The 26,340-nt window shown below is 46.3% G+C and overlaps 1 protein-coding gene across 2 annotated transcripts in view; it reads right to left on the bottom strand.

Annotated features, from left to right (window-relative positions):
- Positions 1-25,125, bottom strand: part of CCNYL1 (cyclin Y like 1) — a 41,471-nt gene extending 16,346 nt beyond the window's left edge. The window contains exons 1-4 of one of the 2 annotated variants that reach the window (XM_058664922.1): positions 24,918-25,125; positions 24,244-24,428; positions 9,723-9,797; positions 6,997-7,031 (exon numbers count right to left, since the gene is read on the bottom strand). In XM_058664922.1, coding sequence (XP_058520905.1) covers positions 6,997-7,031; positions 9,723-9,797; positions 24,244-24,428; positions 24,918-25,039 — 417 coding nt within the window. In that variant the 5' untranslated portion in view covers positions 25,040-25,125. Of the gene's footprint in view, positions 1-6,996; positions 7,032-9,722; positions 9,798-24,243; positions 24,429-24,876; positions 24,896-24,917 lie in introns of those variants that run through there. The other variant, XM_058664923.1, reaches the window with a different exon arrangement.
- Between the last annotated feature and the right edge of the window lie 1,215 nt (positions 25,126-26,340).

The following is a 26,340-nucleotide window of genomic DNA, read 5'->3' as shown; positions in this document are numbered from 1 at the left end:
GCAGGGCAAGCATATTGACATGATGCTTTTAAAAATACGGTCCTTAAAAACAGCCGGGAGCCATAATCAGAAATATCTGTATGTAAGAGATGCTTTGGGTTTAACACAGTCTCACAGTGTTGGCTGTTAAAAAGTACTACTACTGAACTACTGCACGGGGGACTCCACTCTCCCACAAGCTACAGATATTTTAACCATAGCTAAACTCTCTATGTTTTTTAAGGTATTCAGTTAATCCATACTGCTAACACGAACTAAGTGTATGCACTAATACTGATACATATACTTCTATAGTCTCAAAAAATGAACCAATACAGCACCAAAACTAAAAATTGATTAATTTAAATATTTTATATCCAAATTGGTATCTTTTAAGGTTCATATGACAGGTCAAGCATTCCTTTGCAAAATGTGTGGGCTGGGAGCAGGGTTTTGACACAGCAGTTAAAGCTGCTGCCATAACAGTCAAGGCTTGCAGCACACACGGGACGAGCTCCTGTTCCCACTTTACCCCTTCTGGTTCAGCCTCTTGCTAATGCCCTGGGAAAAGCAATGGAAGATGGGCTCCTGAACTTACACGGGAGATCCAGATGAAGCTCCCAGCTTTGGCTGGCCCAGTCCTACCTGCTGTGGCCATCTAGAGAGTACTTTAATAGATGGAAGCTATCTCTTTCTCCCACCCCCTTTTCTCTCTGCAGTTCTTTCAAATAAATTACAGATATTACAAAAAACAAACAAACAAAACTCCAAAATGTGCAGGCTGTATGTGTCTGAAATTTTCAGAACCCTTTTTTTGGAATAACATATACACAATGAACAATCCTGAGGATGCAACCCCAGTGCAAACACGAAATTCACTTCTATTTGACATACACCTCCCACACACAGCCCAAGGGTAATTTTACATGGTATGCTCAGTGTGCCCACATGTGGCCAGGGTGGAATTTTGCATGTTGGTGTTCCAACGTTCCGGGTTTTGAAGCATTTCAGTTCCTGGCTTAGGGATGGTCAACATGTATTTAGGGGTAAAATGGCATACATCCCATCTGACAGGTCAATTTTGATGAAAAAATTTCCATATGGAAATAAAAAGTAAATATAGCAAAATAAAAGTGATAGCAGAAATTTAGAGATGGTATTTTCTCACATTTTCCTCCATTTAGTTTTTCATCACAAATGTATTATTGGTTTATCTTTTTTTTTTCTTAAAGATTTGTTACTGGGCCCGGCGCCGTGGCCTAGCAGCTAAAGTCCTCGCCTTGAAAGCCCCGGGATCCCATATGGGCGCCGGTTCTAATCCCGGCAGCTCCACTTCCCATCCAGCTCCCTGCTTGTGGCCTGGGAAAGCAGTAGCTGATGACCCAAACCCTTGGGACCCTGCACTGCATGAGAGGCCCTGAAGAAGCTCCTGGCTCCGAGCTTTGGATCAGCTCAGCTCTGGCAGTTGCGACCACTTGTGGAGTGAAACAGCAGGTTGAAGATCTTTCCATCTCCTTCTCTGGAAATCTGGCTTTCCAGTAAAAGTAACAAATCTTTTTTTTTTTTAAAGATTTTATTATTATTGGAAAGCCGGATATACAGAGAGGAGGAGAGACAGAGAGGAAGATCTTCCATCCGATGTTTCACTCCCCAAGTGAGCTGCAACGGGCCGGTACGCGCCAATCTGAAGCCGGGACCAGGAACCTCTTCCAGGTCTTCCACGCGGGTGCAGGGTCCCAAAGCTTTGGGCCGTCCGGTCTCCTCCTCTCTGTATATCCGGCTTTCCAATAATAATAAAATCTTTAAAAAAAAAAAAAAAGATTTGTTACTTTTACTGGAAAGCCAGATTTCCAGAGAAGGAGATGGAAAGATCTTCAACCTGCTGTTTCACTCCACAAGTGGTCGCAACTGCCAGAGCTGAGCTGATCCAAAGCTCGGAGCCAGGAGCTTCTTCAGGGCCTCTCATGCAGTGCAGGGTCCCAAGGGTTTGGGTCATCAGCTACTGCTTTCCCAGGCCATCAGCAGGGCTCTGAATGGGAAGTGGAGCTGCTGGGACACAAACGAGCACCCATATGGGATCTCGGCACATGCAGGGTGAGGACTTAAGCCACTAGGCTACTATGCAGGGCCCTATTGGTCTATCTTTGAAAATATCTGTTACAACATTGGAAACTCCTAATTAGATGTGGCCTTACATTCTATGGGGGCCTCGGCAATGTATGATCTGCACCGAGCTCCAGCCTCAGAAACACCAAACATTTCCCAGGTGTCACCCTAGCTTTTTTAACAGCCTGCTCAAGAGTAGACAAAGCAATTGTCAGGGAAGTGACTATTTTGTTTCTCCCACCAGGTCATTTCAAATTTCAGAAGGACCAGCAACATGACATGCCACTCCCAGCATATTCAGACTTGCTGTTATCAAAAGCACCTCCACGTCTCCTTAGCCTGGAGGGTGGCATAAATGAGACATCTGAGAAAACAGGTAACTGATCGCCCCTCACTCTGAAGCCTTACCATCGCTGGCTCAAGCCTCAATAACAGTACTGACATACTCATGGACACAAAACGCAAATAACTAAAGAAAAAAAAAAAACCACACTGCCAAATCACTACTGACCAGGTTATTAAAACAGACAGGGATGGAAAAACCACTTATCTTCATTGAGACAGCACAAATGAGTATAGAACTTGGCAATCAAGAGCGCAAGGGGGCCCGGCATGGTAGCCTTGCAGCTAAAGTCCTCGCCTCCTTGCATGCGTCGGGATCCCATACTGTCACTGGTTTTAGTCACGGCAGCCGCACTTCTCATCAGCTCCCTGCTTGTGGCCTGGGAAAGCAGTGAGGACGGCCCAAAGCCTTGGGACCCTGCACTTGGGTGGGAGATCCAGAAGAGGCTCCTGGCTCCTGGCTTCAGATCAGCGCAGCTCCAGCTGTTGTGGCCACTTGGGGAGTGAATCACCGGACAGAGGATCTTCTACTCTGTCTCTCCTCCTCCTCTCTGTATATCTGACTTTCCAATAAAAATCTAAAAAAATGAATGAATCTTAAAAAAAAAAAAAGCAATCAAGCAAACAAAGGCGCACTGGGTAGACTTTAGGAAGAATGACAGAAACTGGAAAATAAACCCATCCCATGGTCCAGTAAGTCCCAATGCAGACCTTGCTTTCAGAAGTCAAGCACTGGTTGAAATCCTGATCCCACACACTGGCCTTTACCACTGTGCCCACTCTCTGCTTTTAACTCATAAAAAAAAAAAAAATGGAACTGAAACTGACTTTTTCCTCCTCTCCCCTTACTTTGAATATGTTTAACAACTGATGATTTTGCATTAAATGCTCAACACTTCAGGCATTAATGATACTATTCCATCTATATTGCACAGTAGTGGGATAAAGGCACTAATGGGACAATATGACAGGGCAAGTGATTTGAAAAAAAACCTTAAATTGTTAGCAGACAAGTATAATACAATAATTATTAATAAAAACAAAAATGCCCTCTTGGTCACATGCTTCTACAGCTCTGGCACTCCAACTCTTGGCCTCCCCAGTACCTGCTACTTCTCTGGCTTCCTGTGGACAGACTGCAAGGACAGGTGTCCCCTGAGCATGGCCCCTGTGTGTCTGTATTCCTCACCCTCTGTTCACTGCTTGAGCAGGACAATGAAGACAGCAATGATAAGACGCTTTGTATTTCTAATGTGTGTGCTATCAGGAGTTCCAGGAGAGGTGAGGCCTAGCAGAAATGGAATGTGGGCAGAGAAGCCAGGGAAAGGTGAATGCCTGCAGCTTTGTGAGTGTGTCCAGGTCACTCACTGCATGTCTCTCAGGATAACTTCTATTGCTGGGGAAGCTGGGACACAGGTGTTCAGCTTAATGGTTGGACTTCAGGATAATGACCATTTGTTCATCTTGGGGGTTATGATTGATTGGATTGCCATATGCACTTGTGATTTGCTAATTTCTAGTAGGCCCTGTTATCACCAAGCATGGTTAATAAAGAGTTCTTAATACTAAATTAATAAAGCCTACACTAATATCATTAATCGCTGAATTTAAATTTAGATTTTAAAAGTAAGGTGAAATAAAATCTGGCAGATTGCCAAGTCTAACTCTCTTCCCTCCTAAAATCTCACTAGAATTCATAGCATCTGAGGTAACGGTTACATGTAGGGAGGGAGGCGGTACAGACAGCAGGTGCTTTTCAATCTCTGAAACACGAGAAAAGCCGACGTGGTAACTGACATGAAAATGCACAGCAATCCCAGTTTCGGCTCCTACGGACAGTGACTGGCCAGGAACAGGCAAGTCAGCTGATCGCACAAAACCCACTCACGGTTTACAGCACACCAACTCTCTGGAAAGTGGGGTAGAACATAAGACCCAGGCCAAGAGTCGACTGAAGTTCTGTGGTCAGAGCTTCACGTCCAGCTAGTCTCCACATTTAAGGAATCTAGATATTGTATTCTCACCAGAGAAATCAAGCCCAACAGTGTCTGTATTCAGTCCTAAGGAAATAATGAGAAAACTCACACGGACATGACCTCCATCTCCTGTGCCCAGCTTCCAGAAAAAGAGCAGCCATGCTGGTAGTCTTTTTTTTTTCTTTTAAAGATTTATTTTATTGGAAAGGCACATATACAGAGAGGAGGAGAGACAGAGAAGATCTTCCGTCCAACGATTCACCCCCCAAGTGGTCACACGACTGGTGCTGCGCCGATCTGGAGCCAGGAGCCAGGAACTTCCTCTAGGTCTCCCACACAGGTGCAGGGTCCCAAGGCTTTGGGCCATCCTCCAATGCTTTCCCAGGCCACAAGCAGGGAGCTGGATGGGAAGTGGAGCTGCCAGGATTAGAACTGGTGCCCATATGGGATCCCGGTGCATTAAAAGCGAGGACCTTAACCATTACGCTATCGCACCAGGTCCCATTCCAGTAGTCTTTCGGAAGTAAAACTGTTCCAGAGACAAGACACCCGACCCCCCAGATGAAACTCTGACGTTCCCAAGTCCTCGCAGTGACACCCTACAGCTGACAAGTCCTGCTCACGCACTGGTGCACCCATGTAGAGAAAACCAGAAACCCCACATATCTGACAGAAACTTCTAAGACAAGAGATCTAAATAAGAACAGCTGCTTAGCAAGCGTGCGTCCCATAATGGAGGGCCTGCTGTGAGTCCCACTCCCACTGCATTTCCGCTTCCTGTTCTTGTGCTTACTAGGAAGCACCAGGTGACAGCCCAAGTACCCGAGTTCCTGCCAGCGTGGAAGACCTGGGCTCTGGCCTGCCTAGTCCCAGATATTACAGGCATGTGGGGAGCAAATCTGCAAACAGAAAATCTATCTGCCGCTCTGTTAACTAATGGGCTGGTCTAAGAGCCCGACACCTGAATTATTACACAAGGAAAAAGATCAGAGAAAATACCAAAACAGAAACTTCAGAAGGAACGACTAGTCTGTGCATTACTGGCAACGGTCACATGAAAATTCCTGTATGAAAACGTGAAATTTCAGAATCCTAGAACAAAGAGAAATGAAGGAAAACAGACTCAATCCCGGGTACATATGTTCTACAACGCCAACAGGTGTAAGAGCAACACTACACAGGAGAAGGAAGCATCAAAAGGTGTTCAAGAACTATGCAAATAAGTTTTAACCTAGAATTCGAATACATTCCTATCAAAGAGAACTTCTCAGTCAGTGGAGATCTCTTTAAAAATGCCCATGCGGGGCCTGGCATGGTAGCTTAGTGGCAAAATCCTTGCTTTGCACGCGCTGGGATCCCATGTGGGTGCCCTTGTGTCCCGGCTGCTACATTTCCCTTTCAGCTCCCTGTTTGTGGCCTGGGAAAGCAGTTGAGGACGGCCCAAGGCCTTGGGGCCCTGTACCTGTGTGGGAGACCCAGAAGAAACTACTGGCTCCTGGCTTCGGATCAGCACAGCTTCGACCATTGTGACCACTTAGGGAGTGAACCAGCAGATGGAAGATCCTTGTTTCTCCTTCTCTGTATATCTGCCTTTCCAGTAAAAATAAATACATCTTTTTTTTAAATGCCCATGTGCCTTTCCAGAAAGATGAACTCCAGTGTAATGTATTCCAATAAAACAGTAAGTACAAGACAGAAGAAAACAGAATCTAGGACACAAAGCATCTGATACAACCGTGGTTACGTGAGATCCTAGATGACTTCAAGAGATATCCCAGGAAAACAGAGGGCAGACCTCGGCAAAAGCAGCTCTCTGTGTTGGAGCAGGACGATCAAAGGCTAAGGACGTCTGTCTCCAAGCAAGAAATGAACAGATGTGGTGTAGTAGATGGAAAATATTTGATAGGCATGTGACAAGCATTACAACATTCGGAGAGGGGAAACAGTGGTCAGCAAACACACAAGTGAACAGAGTCAGAAAATCAATTCCACACAAACACGAAGAATGCAAAAGCAGGACGGCAGACCGAGGCTCTGGACCGCGCCTGGCTATGAGCTAACGCGCACTGGGCAGGAGAAACGCTCACATCTCGGAGATACTTTAAGAGGAAGAATGATGGGTGTACTCAGAGGAGGTGCAGTCAGAATACTGTCTGGCTCAGCAGTCACACAATGTAAATATTGATTAGAACCCAATAAAATACATGTAATGTCAGCAAAGGAAACTCGAGTCGAAAGGAAGAGATAAGAGGGACAGCGAGGGAGCTGCCACACAGCACGACGGGCAGCTGGCGGCTAGGACGGAGAGCCGATTCTGATATTATAAACTGAGTTACTTTGATCAAAAAAGACTACAAAATGTAAGGCAGATCGTTATACTAACATCACAGAATCATATCAGAAAGTTAAGAAAAATTGTGTGGGGGGGCACTACACTAAGCCAAAGTCTTCCCTGAATAAATTTGGTACTTAAGGAAAACACAGGTTTAGGAAATCTAGGAAAAGCATTCCCATTACATTTTTCAGATATCATGGCAGACATATTTTCACAGCAAATTGCTCATTTGTTAACTTTTTTACTGTTTATACTTACATGGTTTAAATGGTTGCTCTTCCTCTTTTCTCGCACTGAAAATAAAAAAAATTGATCAATTTCATACAAATGTCATAGAAAAATAAAGTCACTGCTAATTATTTGATGAATTACCAATACACAAATGAGGTAAAATTCCATTATTATTATTTTTCTTTAAGATTTATTTATTTTTATTGGAAAGGCGGATATACAGAGAGGAGGAGGAGACTAAGAGAAAGATCTTCCGTCTGATGGTTCACTCCCCAAAGCGGCCGAAATGGCTGGAGCTTAGCCAATCTGAAGCCAGGAGCTCTTCCAGGTCTCCCACGTGGGTGCAGGGTCCCAAGGCTTTGTGCCATCCTTGATTGCTTTTCCAGGCCACAAGCAGGGAGCTGGATGGGAAGCGGGGCCTCCAGGATTAGAGCGGTCGCCCGTATGGGATCCCGGCGCGTGCAAGGTGAGGACTTTAACCACTACGCTATTACGCTGGGCCCTAAATTTCATTATTTTTTTTTTACAATTTCTAATGAAATTAATCACTTTAATCACCTGGCAAGATGAATCTCACGAATGAAAAGTCTAACAGGTACAAATTAGGTACAAATCAAAAATAAATTAGGCCAGATGAGAAATTTAGCTAATATGAAAGTCACCTGTTGTATACATGTACCATTATCAGTAATACTGTCTAATCCATATTTACATAGAGCTTGCACTTACTATCAGGACCCAACACCTGATAATGCTAACAACCAGTTTCTGGCCAGGCACCAATCCCTAGGTGCACCAGAATCCTTCAAGCATCCTGAACCATGCCATCTACCAAAACATGCCACTGACACAACAGATGGGTTTTCCACAACCGTGGAGTAACCTACCTTAACTAAATCTTAAAATGAGGCCCGTACCCAACTGAGTTACCTACCATGCACAAGATCATTTCAGTCTAACAAAGGTTAGAAGACAGAAGTTCCAAAAGGAATTCAACTTGCCCTTACTTTCCCACACAGCTGCTCCCTCCAGCACTAAACAGGCAAGACAAGTGCACATTGAAGAAAGGGGCGTGGGGCAGCTGTTATTTACTGTTCACACACACACTATACAAAGAAGCCCTGCTCCAGAAGAAAATCATCCTAACCATAAATGACTTGCCTGAGACAACATATAAACTGGAAATTCCCCCCTGGGTTCTGGTGCAGTGGCACAGCACTCTGATTCTCCATCTGCAGTGCCAGCATCCAGTCCTGCTTGCTCCAATTCTGATCCAGCTTCCTCCAATGGCCTAGGAGGGGCAGCAGGGGCCGGGCCAAGGCCTTGGGCCCCTATCTTCATGTGGGAGACCTAGAGGAAGCTCCTGGGCTTCCAGCTTCGCACTGGCCCAGCCCTGGCTGCTGCAGCCATTAGGGGAGTGAGCCTGTAGACAGATGATCTGTTTTTCCCTCTCTATAACTCTTTCATGTAAAATAACTTCGGAAAACAAAAGAAACAAATCCTTCCCCCCCCCCCCCTTTTTTTCTTACTGTGCAACAACACGCCCCGGATACTATCACTGCACCTTCACTTCTTGTATTCTTGCTATCATCACCAACTAGGCAACCTGGTCATGTGAGGCTTTTTAGCTCATATACCAGGATTTAACATAATATTAAGGAAAAAAAGCAGGAAGATTCTTGTGCTAAATCAAGGACAGAAAAAAATTCACAGCTGTTTAACACACTGATTTTTAAAAAATTATTATTACACTAAGGTAGCAAAGTTTCAAATAGCTTTTAAGTTCTGAATAGCATTAGCTTGGATGTCAGACAGACCTATCTAGTTAGAACCCTGTAAAATGGGACCAAAACCAGATTCTATCACCATACATAAAAGTGACTTTACTGATTTGTTTAAATGAAACCTAATTATTGTCAAAACCCCATCATTCATCTTTAAGATGTGTGTTTTGGAGCAAAAGAAAAACAACAAAGTAGTATGAACAAACTAGCATAATTCCATGGTGTGGTTAACCTGTTGACAGAGAGGTGCCGCAAGGTGCAGCCCAGGCTGGCATGATGACGCAGGAGGCTAAGCCTCCGCCTGTGGCACCAGGATCCCACATGGGCACCTGTTTGTGTCCAAGCTACTTCAATTTCAATCCAGCTCCCTGCTTATGCCCGGGGAAAGCAGAGGAGGATGGTTCAAGTCCTCAGGCCACTGCAACCACATGGGAGACCCAGAAGAAGCTCCTGGCTTCAGATGAACTCACTTCTGGCTGTAGCAGCCATCTGGGGAGTGAACCAGCAGACAGATGATCTCTCTCTCCCCCCCCCTCCACCCGTCTCTCCCTCTGTCTATAACTCTGCCTTTCAAATAAAAATTAAAAACAAAACTTAAAAAAAGGGCCCGGCACGGTGCCATGGCCTAGTAGCTAAATCCTCGCCTTGAACGCACCAGGATCCCATATGGGCACTGGTTCAATCCCGGCAGCTCCACTTCCTCTCTGTCTCTCCTCCTCTCTGTATATCTGACTTTGTAATAAAAATAAAATAAATCTAAAAATAAATAAATAAATAAAGTCTTAAAAAAAAAAAAACTTAAAAAATGTGTTAGCCATAAAGTTTCAATGTTCTCATTAAAACGACAACTAAAAGAAAGAATAAAAGTACATATTAATAAGTGAATATACAAAAACTTAAAAAATTTAAACAAAAGTAAATTCTTCTAAATGCTTTCATTCCTTGCAGGGAAGGTGTTGTCTGTCTTACCGTCTGTTTGAGATTTGCTCAGGAAAATTGTGCTTGCCCTTGGATGGTCAGAAGGGTTGGATTCCAAAGCTAGATCTACAGGGGAAGACAAAAAGATGTGATTGTTCAGTTGAGTGGAAAAAGACAGATTTAAAAGTAGCCTCACGTTGATTTTAATTACTTTTAATGGTGTCAGAAAAAGTTTAGAAATGAAATCAAAGTTGCAACATAAATGTTCTGCGAAACTGCAAAAGCCACAGAGCGTCTCTGTACGTGTGATAAACGCAGCCTGTGTCTAGACTTCCAAAAAATGTGCACTTACCTGAGCAGATGCAAATAAATGACATGAACTGACGGATGCCCTCTCCCCTTCCTGCTCACCAAACAAATGCAATCACCTTCCTCTTCGCTGGCGCTGCACGCATGTTTCGGGCACAGCCCCTAGCCATGAGGGATGCCATCCAGGACACACTCGGGCTAACAGTGTTGTTTTGGGCAAATGTTCTCGAATCAGGTGGCTAAATATAACTCCATTCAAAAAGTGTACTCATTTGGTTAGCAGTGGTTTCTTTGGGACTATGTATCATGACAGATTTAAGAGGACCACATAAAAATCCAATGTTTTAATCTATATAACCACTTCCACGATAGAAACTGATTCCCAACATTTCCCCTCAATTTCCAAAGCTAAATTCTCATCTTATCCCTGAGAGTCTAATCACCTTGGGGCTTCAATAAGTATATGACACTTTAACATCTACCACAGAGCTACGTATGCCAGTGTTTGGCTTCACATCAAGGCAGCGTGGCCAGCGGTCCACACGGCCCTGGGCTGGGCTAATTCTTCAGTTCAGTCAACACCATTAGAGATTCTTGAATTTCCATGAAACAAAGTTTGCCCTTCGGTGGGAGTATAGCACTTGCCACGAGGGGTAGGGGAGGGAAAGGCAGAAAGCCCTTAGGATACCCCTCCACAAAGTCCATCTAAAGTCCATCACTTCCTCTCAAGAAAGTGAACCAAGCTCCCAGAGTAACCATTAACGATACGCTTGACAGTATTTCCCAAGCTACAGCAATAATCTGCTTTGGGCCCGGCGCAATGGCGTAGTGGTTGAAGTCCTTGCCTTGCATGCACTGGGATTCCAATATGGTCGCTGTTCCTAATCCCGGTGACTCTGCTGCTTTCTATCCAGCTCCCTGCTTGTGGCCTGGGAAAGCAGTTGAGGAAGGCCCAAAGCCTTGGGATCCTACACCCATAAGGGAGACCTGGAAGAAGCTCCTGGCTCCTGGCTTCGGATTGGCTCAGCTCCAGCCATTGCGGCTGCTTGGGGAGTAAACTATCAGATGGAAGATCTTCTTCTCTGTCTCTCCTCCTCTCTGTACATCTGCCTTTCCAATAAAAATAAATAAATCTTTTTTAAAAAATCTGTTTTTGCCAGGCCGGGCCAAACACCAACACCAACTGGTGTCCTGGGGAACCAGGGTAGACATGGGACGGACTAGGCAAGGTCTCAATCCCCTACTGAGCCACCTGTGAGCTATACATGGGTATGGACAAGCCATGGCCAGGCTGATACATCCAACAAGAACCAGAACGGGGTAAAAGCCAGCCAGAAAAACCACTGTCCCTGCTAGGACAGAAGGTGAACTGAGTAGGGCTGGCTCATGGACCCTCTGGTTTGTGCAAAAGAAGCACAAGAAGCAGGATAGGAAACTGCCCAGAATAGGCCATGGAAAGTTTCCCACCGACATACATTTGGCATGGATCAGGGGTGGACCAGGCTGAAACAGTTCATGTCATCCACTGGCAAACCCAGGCGCCAGAACGGGGTGTGGGTCAGGTGGGTTTGGTCGCGACAAGAACTAGTACACAAGACAGAAAGCCAAGGTGAGGTTACCTGTACTAGATGTGAATGCAGCACCCAACCAGCACACGTGAGAACCAGGAAGGAAGAGGGCAGAGCCAATGGGGGGATTGAGGGGCTGGTCCCCTCGCCGGACAGCTACTCCCACTAGATAGCATGGGCAGGGATGGGACAGACCAGACTAAGGAAGTGGTGAGTTCCCCCCTCTTGGGTCACTACTCCCGCGGGAGGACATCAGAACTAGGACGAAGGCTGGGGTGGCTAGACAGAGAGGCACTCAACAACATCCGTGAGGGCTAGATGATTGAGTTGGTTAGAAGGAACTAAGCTTTAATACCCATTCCATTGATAGGTATAGGAGCGAAATGGGAGGTGGAACAGACTGGACTAGTCGGCTATGCACATTGGCAGGCCAGGGTGGGAGGCGTGGCTGGAGGGGGTTATTGTGGGTCGTCCCCACTGGGCCACAGCTCCCACTAGTTGATAAAAGGGCCGAGTACGTGCTGGGCAGAACCAGGTTGGACTACAACACCCATTGGTTCCAGTGCAAGTCGGGACTGAGAGCAGAACCAACCCAGCAACTGCAACCACCAGCTGTTCGTGGAGATGGACTGTGCCGGGCCCTGTGCTTACTAGAACATACGGGAATCTGATCTGGGAATACCTCAAAGTTTCTTTGAGGATCTCCCCAACTGAACTGCTGGTCTCAGAACCCTAGCCAAGAAAAGACAGAGGACAGAACAAGTCTATCAACCACCTCAACTATATGCTGGCAGCGAAATTCTGGGCGGATGACTATGACAATCAATGGATTCTTCAATGACCTCATCGAGCTGGAAGTGGCGAAATTGGCAGCGATTCACAACTGGAGAACTATTACATCCACTTGAGCAGGTATCTCAGAGCATGCCCCAAATCCGGGACTTTGGGAGGGTGGGAAACTGGGTGGGGCTTCTCCCTCAATATCCCCCTTTACCTCAGATACATGAAGGAAACAATATGGACATAAAAATCTTACCCACATCCCTATAGCCCCTAAACCTTTACACTGTAATTAACTATGTAAGATTGTTAACAATAAAAAAAAAAAAGAGTAAAAAAAAAAAAATCTGCTTTTTAAAAACAAGCCCAGTGGTAAAATATTCCTGTATTTCCATGTAAGTAGATCTCAATATATAATACACAAGTACATACATGTCTGGCCATTAAATACACATTAACATATTGAAAAACAAAATCACTGCACAAAGGGGAGATCCTGAGGAGTCTCCTGGCTTTGGATCGACCCAGCTCTGGCCACTGCAGCCAGCTGCGGAGTGAACTGGCACATGGAAGATCTTTCTCTGTCCTTCTCTCCACAAATCTGATCTTCCTTTCCAATAGAAGTAGAAATGTTTTTAAGATTTATATTATTTTTTTATTAGAAACTCAGATATACAGAGAGGAGAGACAGAGAGGAAGATCTTCTGTCCACTGATTCACTCCCCAAGCGGCCATAATGGCCGGAGGTGAGCCAATCTGAAGTCAGGAGTTTCTTCCGGGTCTCCCACGCGGGTGCAGCGTCCCAAGGCTTTGGGCCGTCCTCAACTGCTTTCCCAGGCCACAAGCAGGGAGCTGGATGGGAAGTGGAGCTGCCGGGATTAGAACCAGCACCCATATGGGATCCCGGCGTGTTCAAGGCGAGGACTTTAGCCGCTAGGCTATGGGGCCCAAAACAAATAAATCTTTAAGAAAAAAAAAGAAAAAGAAAAAAAGAGAAACCAATGCAGAGGTGAAAATCATCTTTTCCACAACCCCTTTCAGCCTCCAAGGGAATGTGGCTGGAATCTTACAGGAACACCATCTAGGCACTTGCTGGCTTTGCAGGACTCTGGATCAGCACTGCAGCAGGACTGCCCGCGGAAACCTTGCAGCTCAAACAACTGCTTTGCTCTTCACAGAAGTTCCAATTTAAACTTTATTAAACTTTAACATTTTTAGAGGAACTTACTCTTATGTAAAAAGCCCACTCAAAAATTATTTTAAAGTTTTTTTTCCCACATCTTTGAAAAGATGAGACAGTGAGAACAATTTGGAAAAATGAAACCATTTTGCATGAAGTGACAGGTAGTGACTAACAGCTGGATCCGGCCTGAAGCTCAGGACTATCTCCTTCCTACCTAAAGAACATGTTACAGTTTCCAAGTTTTTGAAACTACAGAATTGTTAAAGAAAACAGCTGTACTACATGTAATGTCATGAAAATGTTTAACTTAAAATTGTCAACCAAAGTAGAGGAAAATGAAAAACCAGAATTGAAGAGTAGTTTGCTTAATATATGAATACACACCACCCTCCAAAGCAATGTGCTAGTATACCCATAAACACTGTAACAAGTCAAGTGGGGGGCGTGGGGGGCGGGAGGGAGAAGTGGGCAAAAGATAGGACAACATGCAGACCTAGCCTAAGTGACAAGCTGACACACCAAGGGCTGAACACATGAACCAGAGCTGTCTAAGCCACTGTCGCTCCCATGGACCTCCCTAAGAACCAGACAAAGGCACGGCTGAACGTAGGAGTCGGCTAGCCAGCAGCCAGCAGCCAGCAGCGGCTCCTTTTCCAACAGCCGTTTCTGTAGACAATGGATTCTCACGGGATTATTTAATGTCCAACTCAAGTAACACCCAATTCACACCACGAACTCCCCAGCTATAAAATTTTTTTCATTAAAAACGAAAAACATTTGGGTGGCACAGCAAGCTAACCCTTGACCCTAGTGTCAGATTCCATATATAGGTGCTGGTTCATGTCCCAGCTGCTCCACTTCTGATCCAGTTCCTGGCTTAAGACCTGAGAAAGCCTCAAGCTTTCCCAAGTGGGAGACCCAGAAGAAGCTCCTGGCTCCTGGCTTCAGATTGTCAGACTGGCTCAACTCATTTGGAGGGTGAAATCAGTGAATAGAAGACCTACCTCTCTCTCCCCCTCTCTGTAAAACCTGTCTTTTAAACATAAATAAACAAATCTGTTTAAAAAATAATATTTTGAGATAGATTACTTTGACTTCTAACCCCGAGATCTGGCCTATCAAGCAGTGCTAATGATCACACTACAGGTAAAAATAAGTAAAAGCCACTAGCTTATTTAACAAACACATATCATGAAATAATATTTGCAAGAGCCAATATAACATTCTGTTTAAAAGTTACACATTTCCTTGGGCCTGGCACGGTAGCCTAGTGACTAAAGGCCTTGCATTGTTTGCACCGGGATCCCATATAGGCACCAATTCTAATCCCTGTGGCCCTGTTTCCCATCCAGCTTCCTGCTTGTGGCCTGGGAAAGCAGTCAAGGACAGCCCAAAGCCTTGGGACCCTGCACCCGCATGGGAAACCCAGAAAAAGCTCCTGGCTTTGGATTGGCTCAGCTCTGGCCATTGCGGCTGCTTGGGGAGTGAATCATTCATTGGACAGAACCATCTGTCTCTCCTCCTCTCTGTTCATCTGACTTTTGCAACAAAAATAAAAAATAAGTCTTAAAAAAAATCCAGCTACTTGCTGGTTATGCCTGGAAAAGCAGTGGAAGATAGCCTTTGTCGGTTCTTGGGCTCCTGTACCCATGTGGGACGGCCTTGAAGAGGCTCCTGGTTCCAGACTTCAGGCAGCCCAGCTCCAGCCACAGCAGCCATCTGGCATGTAAATCAGCACATGGAGGATTTCTTTCTCTGTCCCTCCTCTCTTTGTAAGTCTTCCTCTCAAACAAAAATTTTAACAAGTAAATCTTAAAAAAAAAAAAAAGATAAAAAGCTACCCCTAAACTCACAACTATTCCTTCTAGCCATTTTTCTCATTCACGCTTCTAAAAACAGGTATGATCAACATGCAACCCGTCTTACTTTGTTAAAGAGAAACCATCTCCACCTCGCTCAGCGTGAGTCATTGCTTAAGGTACACATAAAGGCCAATCATGCGTTACGCCTCAGCCAAGCCCCTTTACTGAGGATTTAGGCATTCACAAAGTTCTACTCCTTTAAAATTAGATCTTCCAGTGTACGGATGATCTGTCTCCCTCTCTCTGTAAATTTGCTTTTCCAACATAATAAACCTCTTTCCCGTTCAAAGATTTATTTATTTTTATTGGAAAGGCTGATATACAGAGAGGAAGAGAGACAGAGAAGAAGATCTTCCATCCGATGATTCACTCCCCAAGTGGACTCAACGGCTGGAGCTGAGCCAATCCGAAGCCAGGAGCCAGGAACCTCTTCCAGGTCTCCCACATGGGTGCAGGATCCCAAGGCTCTGGGCCTTCTTCAACTGCCTTCCCAGGCCACAAGCAGCGAGCTGGATGGGAAGCAGGGCTGCTGGGATTAGAACCAGTGCCCATACAGGATCCTGGTGCGTTCAAGGTGAGGACTTTGAACACTATTCTGCACACCTGCACAGGCAAGACTGCTAAACGAGCAAGGTATCAGGTCCCACAAATAAGCAGAAACAGATGTCAGCAAAATAAAAATATTAATTATAGTGAATCTCTCCAAAAATTATATCTGAGAATCCGCTAAGAATATTTTAAACTAGGATTATTCCTGATCTCATCATTAAGGGTTATGATTAAAAAGGTATTTTAAGACTCACAGTTCTGTCCTATCTATTTAAACTGCAGCCTAATTTAACTGGAAGATTGGTTGATGCAGGAAAAACGTGACTTTAAAAACATTAAAACCTGGGGCCTGGCACCCGACGGCGTGGCCTAGCAGCTAAAGTCCTTGCCTTGAACATGCCAAGATATCATACGGGTGTTGCCAGTTCCAGTCCTAGTGGCCCCACTTCCCATCCAGCTCCCTGCTTTGTGACCTGGGAAAGCAGTCGGGGACAGCCCAAGGTCTTGGGACCCTGCACACATGTTGGAGACCCAGAGAAAGTTTCTGGCTCCTGGCTTTGGATCGGCTCAGCTCTGGCCGTTGCTGCTGCTTGGGGAGTGAACCATGGGACGGAAGATCTTCCTCTCCGTGTACTTGCTTTTCCAGTAAAAATAAATAAATCTTTAAAAAAAATTAAAACCCAAATTTAGACTTGGATTCTAATGTACACCTACCTCAGAAGCAATCTGTAACACACTGACAGCAAATATTGCTTTTCCTCTAACCTGAGCTTTCTGAATTGTTAAAATCCATCCCAACTGAACAGATGTTTTAAAAAAATGTGAAACGATATGCAACTTAATAAATGAAATGCATTACTAAAGCCACAAGTGTTACCATTATATCATCACAAACTGTAAGGGAATTGTTTTTCTTGTCAAAATATTAATGGAAGAAGGCAGTGACCAAGAAATTCTAACAGCAGCAGCCTACTGCAGAAAAAGAGACGGATTTCGACACAGCTCAACTAAACAGAAGCTGTCCGCAGTCTCTAGGCTCCTGTTTTAATGATGGACTGAGCTGCTCCAGCCCTGCACTGCACACTGTAGTGCTTTATGGCCTCACAGTCACCATGGAAACAGAGGGCTTTCTCTCTGAAGTCCACTGTGCAGTCCCCAGGTAACCCCCCCTTGCTGGCCTCCAGTGGGCCTTCCTCACTAGGGGGTGCTCGGCCAAGCTGTGTACCCCACCTAACCTTCAGGGCCTGGCAGGGTGGGGAGCTCCCAAACCCGCCTCCATGTTAGTTCTCAGTCTTACCTTAACTGTCTCATCCTCAACCTAGACTCAGTGACCATGGCTAAGATGGACACACCACATGCCACAGAGTAACTTGAATTTTATATAAACATTTTACTTGATTTCTTAAGATTTAACATTTCCAGCTTATAAATTACCTCCATTTCACAACATTTTACACAATGTTCCCATTTTAACTCCAAAGTCTTAATACACTTAAATATATGGGGGGGTTGGGCGGGGGAGGCAAGAGAAAAGCTATTTCTGGAAATGCCAGAGTTCAAATCCTGGCTCCATTCCTAATTCTAGCTTCCTGCTAATGTGCACCAGAGGCAAGGTCAGGTGGTGACTCAAGAATTAGCCAGAACCTGCCCGGGGGCCACTGGAGCAGACCAACTCCCTGACTCTAGAGCAGTGCCAAGGTTCGGGGACCACCACTACTCTCCTATCTCTCAAATACATCAAATAAGTATTGTAGAGAAAAAGTCCATATTGTGAGTTATTCTATAAACCTATTCTATGTGTTATTATACATATCTGAAATTTAGATTACTAAATATCCTGTTATATATAATATCAGACTATACTATATATTATAGGATGTATTATATGTAATGTAGGACCCTATTTTTAGAATATATATTCTAGATATCTGAAATTTAAATTCCTATTCAGTTTTCTTAAACCTTTGGAAAATTCAATTTTTACATCTCAGAGTCCGTCTTCTGATATGTAAAACAGATATGATACCTACACTATCTAACTCAAAACAGTGTGAGCAGTCCACACACCACGCAATGCACAAAATGACCTCGAAGACAAAGATGAACTTGTTGAGAAAAATGACAACCTTAAGCATTATTTGCTTTATCAGTAAAAGTGAACGGACATAACCATGAAGGATGATTTCTGGGCCCAGTGCAGTGGCATACCACATGAATCCTCCACCTGCAAGCACCAGAATCCCAGACCGGCACAGGATAAAGTCCTTACTGCTCCACTTCCAATGCAGCTCCATGTTTATCACCTGAGAAAGCATGGAAGGATGGCCCAACACCTTGGGCCCCTGCACGCAGGTGAAGACTTGGAAAAAGCTCCTGGCTCCACATTGGGTCAGCTCCACCCACGGGGGCGGAGACTGAACCAGCAGATGGAAGATCCACCTTTCAAACAAAAAAATATATCTTTTTAAAAATAACAATGGGGCCTGGCGCTGTGGCCTAGCAGCTAAAGTCCTAGCCTTGAACGCACCAGGATATCTTATGGGCACCAGTTCTAATCCCGGCAGCTCCACTTCCCATCCAGCTCCCTGCTATTGGCCTGGGAAAGCCTTGGGACCCTGTACCCACATGGGAGACCCGGAAGAGCTCCTGGCTCCAGACTGGCGCAGTTCAGGCCATTGTGGCTGCTTGGGGAGTGACTCATCAGATGGAAGATCTTTCTGTCTCTCCTCCTCTCTCTATATCTGACTTTGTAATAAAAATAAATAAATCTTAAAAAAAAAAACAATGCTTTTTATTTTTAAATAAACAAATACATATTTGTCCTGCTATCTTTCCTAGATATATGTTCTCCTGATTTTCTCATGTAACAAGCCTTGGGGAATCACTCCAACTCCTTTTAGAGATTTCTCCACTGTTTGGCTATATCAGTTTTATTTCCAAGCCCTTTAGTGGACATTTATAGTATTTTCAAAATTTTACTACTGAAAATAATGCAACAAAACCTTTGTGCGAATGCTGTTTCATATCCACATTCATATATAGACTATACCTTCAGGACACCTTCCTCCATGCAGCATTTCTGGATTAAACGCCTTTGCAATGGTTGTCAGATGTGCTAAATTCCCCCTTACGGGATCAAACAATTCCCTATCAGCACACAAATGTAGCTTGCTTGCTTCTTTTTTTAAACAAAAGATTTGTTTATTTTTATTGGAAAGAAGAGCTAGGAAAAACAGAAAGAAAGATCTTCCACCTGCTGTTTCACTTCCCAATAGCCACAAAGTCCGGAACTGAGCAGATCCTAAGCCAGTAGCTTCTTCTGAGTCTCCCGCATGGGTGCAAGGGTCCAAACTTCAGCCACCTCTGTGGCTTTCCCAGATCATAAGCAGGGAGCTGGAAGGGAAGTGGAGCAACTGGGAGACAAACTGGTGCCCATTTGGGATGCCGGGCTTGCCTGCGGAGTATGTAATGTAGCTTTCTTAACAGTCTCATCCTAGAAAACACTGTGATGTCTTTGAAATTTCCATGAACAAGAAATTAATTTGCATTTTGATCTCTTTTATGATCAAACTGTTTAAGGAGCTACATTTCTTTTCCTGTGACTTGTCTATCCATGCCTTCGTTACCTAGCTTCAGAGTCACTCCATCTCTTAAACTCCGCCCACTTCAGCTCCTTATCCTTTGTTGAAGCCTTCATCGGCTCTCAACCACGGCATCACATCCACCCTTGCTGGCTTGACAGTTAATTCCCACAACAGCTAACCCAATCTTCTTTAAAATAAAGAAGGAACAGAGCTTCCTCCCTGTAATTCCCCAAGGGTTTCCCAATACAACTAAAGGCAATATTCTTTGTGGAAGCCAACTACACATACAGTCTCGTCCTCTCCTACAAGAGTACTTGACAAAGTTCACTGAATAGTGGAATTGAAAGCTAACTGACACTGACTACCAAGTTTGTCAATTACCTTTGTATTCCTGCTGATGTCCTCCTCTCTGTGCTGTAGCTGGCTTTCTGTCTTATTCCATGCTTTGCCCAAATCAACTTTGCTGCCATCCAGAGGAACTCAAAAAGGAGCCATGCCTATGCGTGGAAGCCTGCCTATTTCTCTTTGTCAGCCTCCTCACTTAAAGCACTACTACACACCACTTACAGAACAGCCAGCTTTCACCATCTTCTTCCCCAACTCTTCCCCTGTCTTCCTTCCCTCCCTGACATTCTTGATTTCATCCAGGTGCTGTCTATCCTGAATACTCCAGAATGTGAGTATCAGAGCTGGGACAGAGGCTGTGTCTCAGGGACCACCGCCTGCCCTGCATCGGACACACTGCATCCCCACTGACAGGTGCTCCAGAAACACATTGGTACTGTACTGAAATGCAGCAAGTTGGTCCAAGTTATCCCACACCTTCTCAGATTCTTCTAACGCTTCTCCTTGACTCAACGTTCTCAGCATGTTAAGACTCATCATTCAGGGCCCAGCATGACGGCTCAATGGCTAAATATGCGCCTTGCAAGTGCCAGGATCCCATATAGATGCTGGTTCACTTCCCTTCCAGCTCCCTGCCTGTGGCCTGGACAGAGGATGGTCCAAAGCATAGGGACACTGCACCTACGAGGGAGACCCAGCAGAAGTTCCTAGCTTCAGACCGGCTCAGTTCTGGCCATTGCAGCCATCTAGGAAATACACCAGTGGTTGGAAGATCTTCCTCTCTCTCTCTCCCCCTCTCTCTATAAATCTGCTTTTCCAATAAAAATAAATACAAATCTTAAAAAAGACAAAAAGATAAGCAATGACGATCCAGAGAAACCTGACAGAGGAATTCAAATGCCCACTGAAAACTCAAAAGGGAATCTAGGGCTTGGTGCGGTAACCTAATGGCTAAAGTCCTCGCCTTGCATGCACTGGGATCCCATATAGGCATCGGTTCTAATCCTAGTGGCCCCACTTCTCATCCAGCTTCCTACCTGTGGCCTAGGAAAACAGTAGAGGATGGCCCAAAGATTTGGGACCCTACAGCTGCATGGGAGACCTGGAAGAAGCTCCTGGCTCCTGGCTTTGAATCGGTGCAGATCCAACCATTGCAGCCACTTGGGGAGTAAATCAATGGATGGAAGATCTTCCTCTCTGTCTCTCCTCCTCTTTGTAAATCTGACTGTCCAATAAAAATAAATTTAAAAAAAAAAAGGAAATCCTAGAGCCTACAGAATTGTATCATTTTAAAAAAAATTCAAGAGTAACTTCTATTTGGAATGAGAACATGTAATATCTAAATGCTCTAACTAGAAAATGGCATTCTTTGGATTTAAGGAAAAATCAAAATCCAAGTATAACATAATTCTAACGAGGAATGATGTCTTTGTCTCAGGAATCAAACATTCAATCAAAAGATGGTTAAATTTAATCAGACATTATCATTGGTTATCAAAATGCACAATCATAAAGGGTAGATAAATAAATGAGTCTCCACCCATCTGATGGTAGACTTTAGTTATTCAAAAGGGACAGGAGGCGGGGCAGGAGGCGGGGCAGGATGCTCTGCCACACCAGACACCTCCAGGAACTTTGCAGCTTCACCCCTTAAGGAACAGCTGCCGAGGAGCACACAGAAAGTGCCCTTGCTTTTTTGCAAAAAAAAAGTTCAGGTGGAGTCAACAGAAAATAGCAATAAACATGAGTGTTTTCAATACGCTTTACTTCAAGCAGAGCAATATTCATTTTAAAAAGTAGGGGAGAAAGGAGGGTTGGAAACCAGCAGTAGAAAGAGGAAAGGTCTGCCATCCAGAGGGTTTTCCACATCATATTGCCCCTTGTGGGCAACAAGGTCACTTGAGAGAACAACTCTGGCCAGCAGGCTAGCAAAGCTACTAAGGTTGGACCATTCAAAGGCTAATTGGGTAATACCTCAGAATCTTCTGTGTTAATGATAGCACTGTCACTTACATTAGACAAAAGAGAAAAGGAAGTAATTCTGAGTCTATCCGAAATCACCACTAGATTCTCAGGACCATCTTTCTGAACTGGCCTGAGAAGTCACGTGCTGACCTGTTGCAGAAGAGAACCGCACACCATTCCTGTATGATTTTGTTTAACTAACCAAAATAATTCACTTCTTCACTCACTATACAGAGGCTAGAACGCTTTCCATCTGAATGGGTACACCTCAGCTTCCAGGGGATCGGACTCAAAACTGCCTGGAAGAGAAGACATTCAAAGCTAACTTCCAACGCCTTGAACCTCAGACTTGATGTTCCGACCTGGTTTCCATGGCAACCTGACAGGCAAATGCTGAAATGGAGGATTCTCCTATCACTGTTACTGAAGGCTGCCAATAGATAATTTTCTACTGAAGTAAAAATGTAATTGTTGCAGTAATACATTGCTAACTTCCCCGAGTTCGCAGCCTATGCTCAATGCCCACCCCAGTGTCCCGCTGGCTTTTCCTAACACCTCTTCCTTCCAGGCACTGTGAGCTTCAGTTCCCAGCGGACATTGTAAACTCTTTATCAACCCACTATCAACCAGGAAGTTGAGGCCACGTGTTAGTCCTACCTTTATATTGATCAAATTGAGTGAAATGAGTGTATCTTCACCGAACTCACTGACTGAGACAGGACTATTCGAAAGATGCATGCACCCCTGGAAGTTCTTCAAGTCCCTTAAGAATGATTTGTGGCTTACTACCACTGCTGTGTCTATCAGGATTAGCAGGGACTCCTCAGTAGCTATGGTGCTCTCATCAGATCTTCACCGAGTTGTGTGTGGTCACACACCAGAAGGGTCAAGTGAGTGGCACATGAAAACACACAGGAAGTCTGAAGAAGTATATAGATTCTCCTTCGGGCTGCCACCCCACAGTACCCACGTCGCCACTGGTTTGTAAAATCAGAGTCTAACCTGGCACCAGCCAGCAGAGCCGGGCCACGAGGACTCCCACGCTTCTTGTCTCCAGGTACAACGCATCCACATGTCTGTTCAGTCTTTCACAACTCCCGAATATTCTGCAACATATGCACTTCCCACCACACAGGAACTGTATCCGGAGGCTTAGTCTTTCTAACTTTTACAAAATCTAGGACAGCCAGCCTAAAGTTTGAATGCAAAACTTCTAAGACATCTCCTCCTGGTAATAATAAAGTGAAACAAATGAGCCAACCTGGACTTAAACACCTTACAATGTTGTCTACTTCAAAGAACTAAAGCAGTCAGTCCTCACTCAAAAACCACCACGTTACCCAGAAAGAAGTACTTTTACCTAGATTCAAAGCTTTCCAAAATTAAAAAAAAAAAAAAAAAAAAAATCAAAGTTTCCTCTCCTCCCATCCCCTCCCCGCCCTCCTGTATTCTCAGCTCAGAACTCGGCTCTAAGTCTAGGAAGTGGGGGGAAGGAAGGGGGAGCCATGGAAACCGACTCCACCGCCGCCAGGGGCTGGCATTTTAATTTCCAAACCTTAACACGGACAAAATCAGTCTGCAGTGACATTTTGTCTGTTGAAACTTTACAGCAGCGATGTCAAGATCCACCTCCACCTCCTCGTTTAGAACAGAGGAAGGTGAAGCAAGTCAGTAAAGTGGCCGGAGGAGGGCTACAGAGGGGTTTCGGTCAAAATGGGAATTTTAGACGTAATCTGAACTCCGTGGGTAAACTCCTTAGGGTTTAAGGGGTGGGGGGAAGTCTCCCGCAGCCCTGGCAGGAACACTTCACGCCATGCACAGTTATTTTAAGCCCTTCACAACATTTTCCTTCCGTGTTCAAAGAACACGGTGAAAGAACGCAGCAGCTTCTGCCGTGCGACTGAAAACCGTCTACCTAAGAACACCACACAGACATGGGGGCAACCTCTACGGTGCACTGACATGAGTTCCTCACCGGTCTGAGTCTGAATTGTGCGGCGTATCTGCTACTCTACCGGGGGCGTGGGCGGGAACCTTGGTCCTTACCTGGCTCCCTCACCCAGGCACCATCTGGACATGGGCAGGGATGGGGAGATGAGATGAAGACCCCAATATCGGGGTATTGAGAAAAGGGAGAGGCACACCCCCAAACAAGTCCTGCTTGTAGTCCCAGGGGAAGATGAACAGGGCTACAAACAGGAAGGGCCGTGGACAGGAGGGTCCCAGGCCAGAATAGAGAAGGATGAACAGGGGGCAAGACCTGGGCGTTGCTGTAGCGAAAAGGGAAACACACCAGACCGACTCGGTGGGAGAATAAGGGGTGGGGACGCGAGGCTGAGCCAAGCCTTCGCCCCCGGTGCCCAGCCCCGGGAAAGCCGGCTCCCGGCAGGAAGGAGCCCGAGGAGGAGCCCAGGGAGTCCTCCTTACCTTCGGGCATCTCCCGGTCGCTGATGTGCTGCAGGTGGTGACCCTCGCCGGCTCCGAAATCTAACTCGCTGGGCTCCACGGCAGCGGGAGCCGGAGCCACCGCCACCGCGTCGCCGGCAGCCGCCTCGTAGATCTCAGACTCGTAGTCCGGCTCCGCCGGCCCCGCGCGCCGGCCCAACTTGGGGCTGGCATTGGGGGACACGCAACAGGTCAGCGTGTTCCCCATGGGGCGCCCCCGCTGCGCTCCGCCGCCGCCGTCGGCGCCTTCGCCCGCCCCCGACCCCGCGGCGCTCGGCAGCCGCCCCCTCCCCCAACAATGGCGCGCTCGGCCCCGGCAGCCCCGGGCTGTGCCGGGCTATGCCGGGGCTGCGGCGCGCATAGAGCCGCGGCCTCGCCCGCCGCTCGCCCGCCCGCCCCGCCGCCCCGCCGCCCGGCCCCGGGCAGGGCTCCGGCCTCGGCCGCGCCACCACCGCCCGCCGCGAGCGGACTCGTCTGCGAGGGCGGCGACCAGCCCGGCTTATTTAAAAGGGGTGGGGACCCGCCGCGCGCTGCGAGACGCAGCCACTGCCGGCAGAGAGCGCGCTCCCAGCCCCTCCTCCTTCCGCCGCCGCCTCTCGCCTGAAAGCCACTCACTCCGGCGGGCGCCTACCAACCGGAACGCGTCCTCTGGTCACCTGGTGACGAGGACCCAATCGTGCCCAGAGTCCCTTCCACGCGCCCGCAGGGAGCCCGGGCACGTGATGCCCAGCGCCGCGCCCCCTCCGGCGGGGCGTCCTGGGCTCCGGGTCCCATTCATCGGCCGGTGCTCGGGAGTTTTCCGGTCCTGCGGGAGGCGGCGCGGGCGTTGGTTGCTTCGGGCTGTCCTCGGCTCCTCCTCTGCAGACGGTCCCGGTGAGGCTAACGCTCGGTTCCCTCCTCAACTTTCCTCCGGCAGCTTCGATTGGCTTACCAAACTTAGTTGCACCGCCGCCGTGGACCGTTTTTGTGACGGAAGGCTCTTCTCCGGGCTTGCCACGTGGGTTCGATTGTGCCCGCAACTGACCCCCCGGAATCCACGTGTCCGGCGTGAGAGCCGAGGAAGGTCACCTCTCCACTTCCTTGTCCGTGCAGCGGACCGCGTTGGTCCCTCCCCTTCCCTAATCGTGTGTTCTTGCCTGTCTCTGCCACCCCTGGCAGCAGTTTGCACATTTCCCTTCTTTTCCTGCAACAAGGTTTTCTCAAACTTAATTAAGGACCACAGTGGGGTACCCGGGAGCTGATTCGATGGCGATGAAGGTAACAACGTGGTTAGCATTTGGCCACACCCATCCCTTCTTACAGAACGCAGGGAGATGCAGACATTAAGTAACTTTCCCAAAGTCACGTGACTGCTTAGGGTGGGGCCAGGCTATTCCTGAGTCCCTTTATCCTGAAAATAAAGGGTGGAAGTGGAACTTGTAAGAAAAATTACATTGTATAGTAGGATTTTTTAAAATGTCGATTTTCCTTTATTTGAAGAGAAAGAGAATTTTGCATTCATTGTCCTCACTCATTCCCAGCGGCTCACCTACCAGGGCTGGGCCAGGCTGACGCCTGGAGCCCAGAACTCCATTCAGGTCTCCAACCTGACTGGCAGGAACTCAACTATTTGATCCATCACCTGCTGCCTCCAGATGAATGCACCAGCGGGAAACAGGAATCATTAGCGGAGCCAAGATACAAACTGGTTCATCCCATAGAGGATGTGGGTGTGTCTCAGCTAGCCAGCCACAGCACCAAATGCTTTTCTCAAGGGTTATTTTCATGGAGATTTTAAGTACTTTTCTTCCATTTAACATTTCTTAAGACCCACTTTGCGAGAGTCCAGTGTACTAGCTCAATTGCTAATCCTCCACCCACATGGGAGACCCAGAAGAAGCTCCTGGCTCTGGATCGACTCAGCTCCAGCTATTGTGACCATTGGGGAATGAACCAGTGGATGGAGAATCTTTTTCTCTGTTTCTCCTTTTCTCTGTAAATGTGACTTTTCAATAAAAACAAACTAAAAAAAAAGACTATGTGCCAGTCCCAGGTGTATGTGTGAAAGAACCCCACTCCTCCCTGAGTTCCAGCAGAGGA

This window comes from Ochotona princeps, chromosome 5, assembly GCF_030435755.1.
Source record: "Ochotona princeps isolate mOchPri1 chromosome 5, mOchPri1.hap1, whole genome shotgun sequence".
NCBI classification, from domain to species: domain Eukaryota; kingdom Metazoa; phylum Chordata; class Mammalia; order Lagomorpha; family Ochotonidae; genus Ochotona; species Ochotona princeps.
Note: the sequence above shows the minus strand (reverse complement) of the source record. Positions and strands in the feature narration are given on the sequence as shown.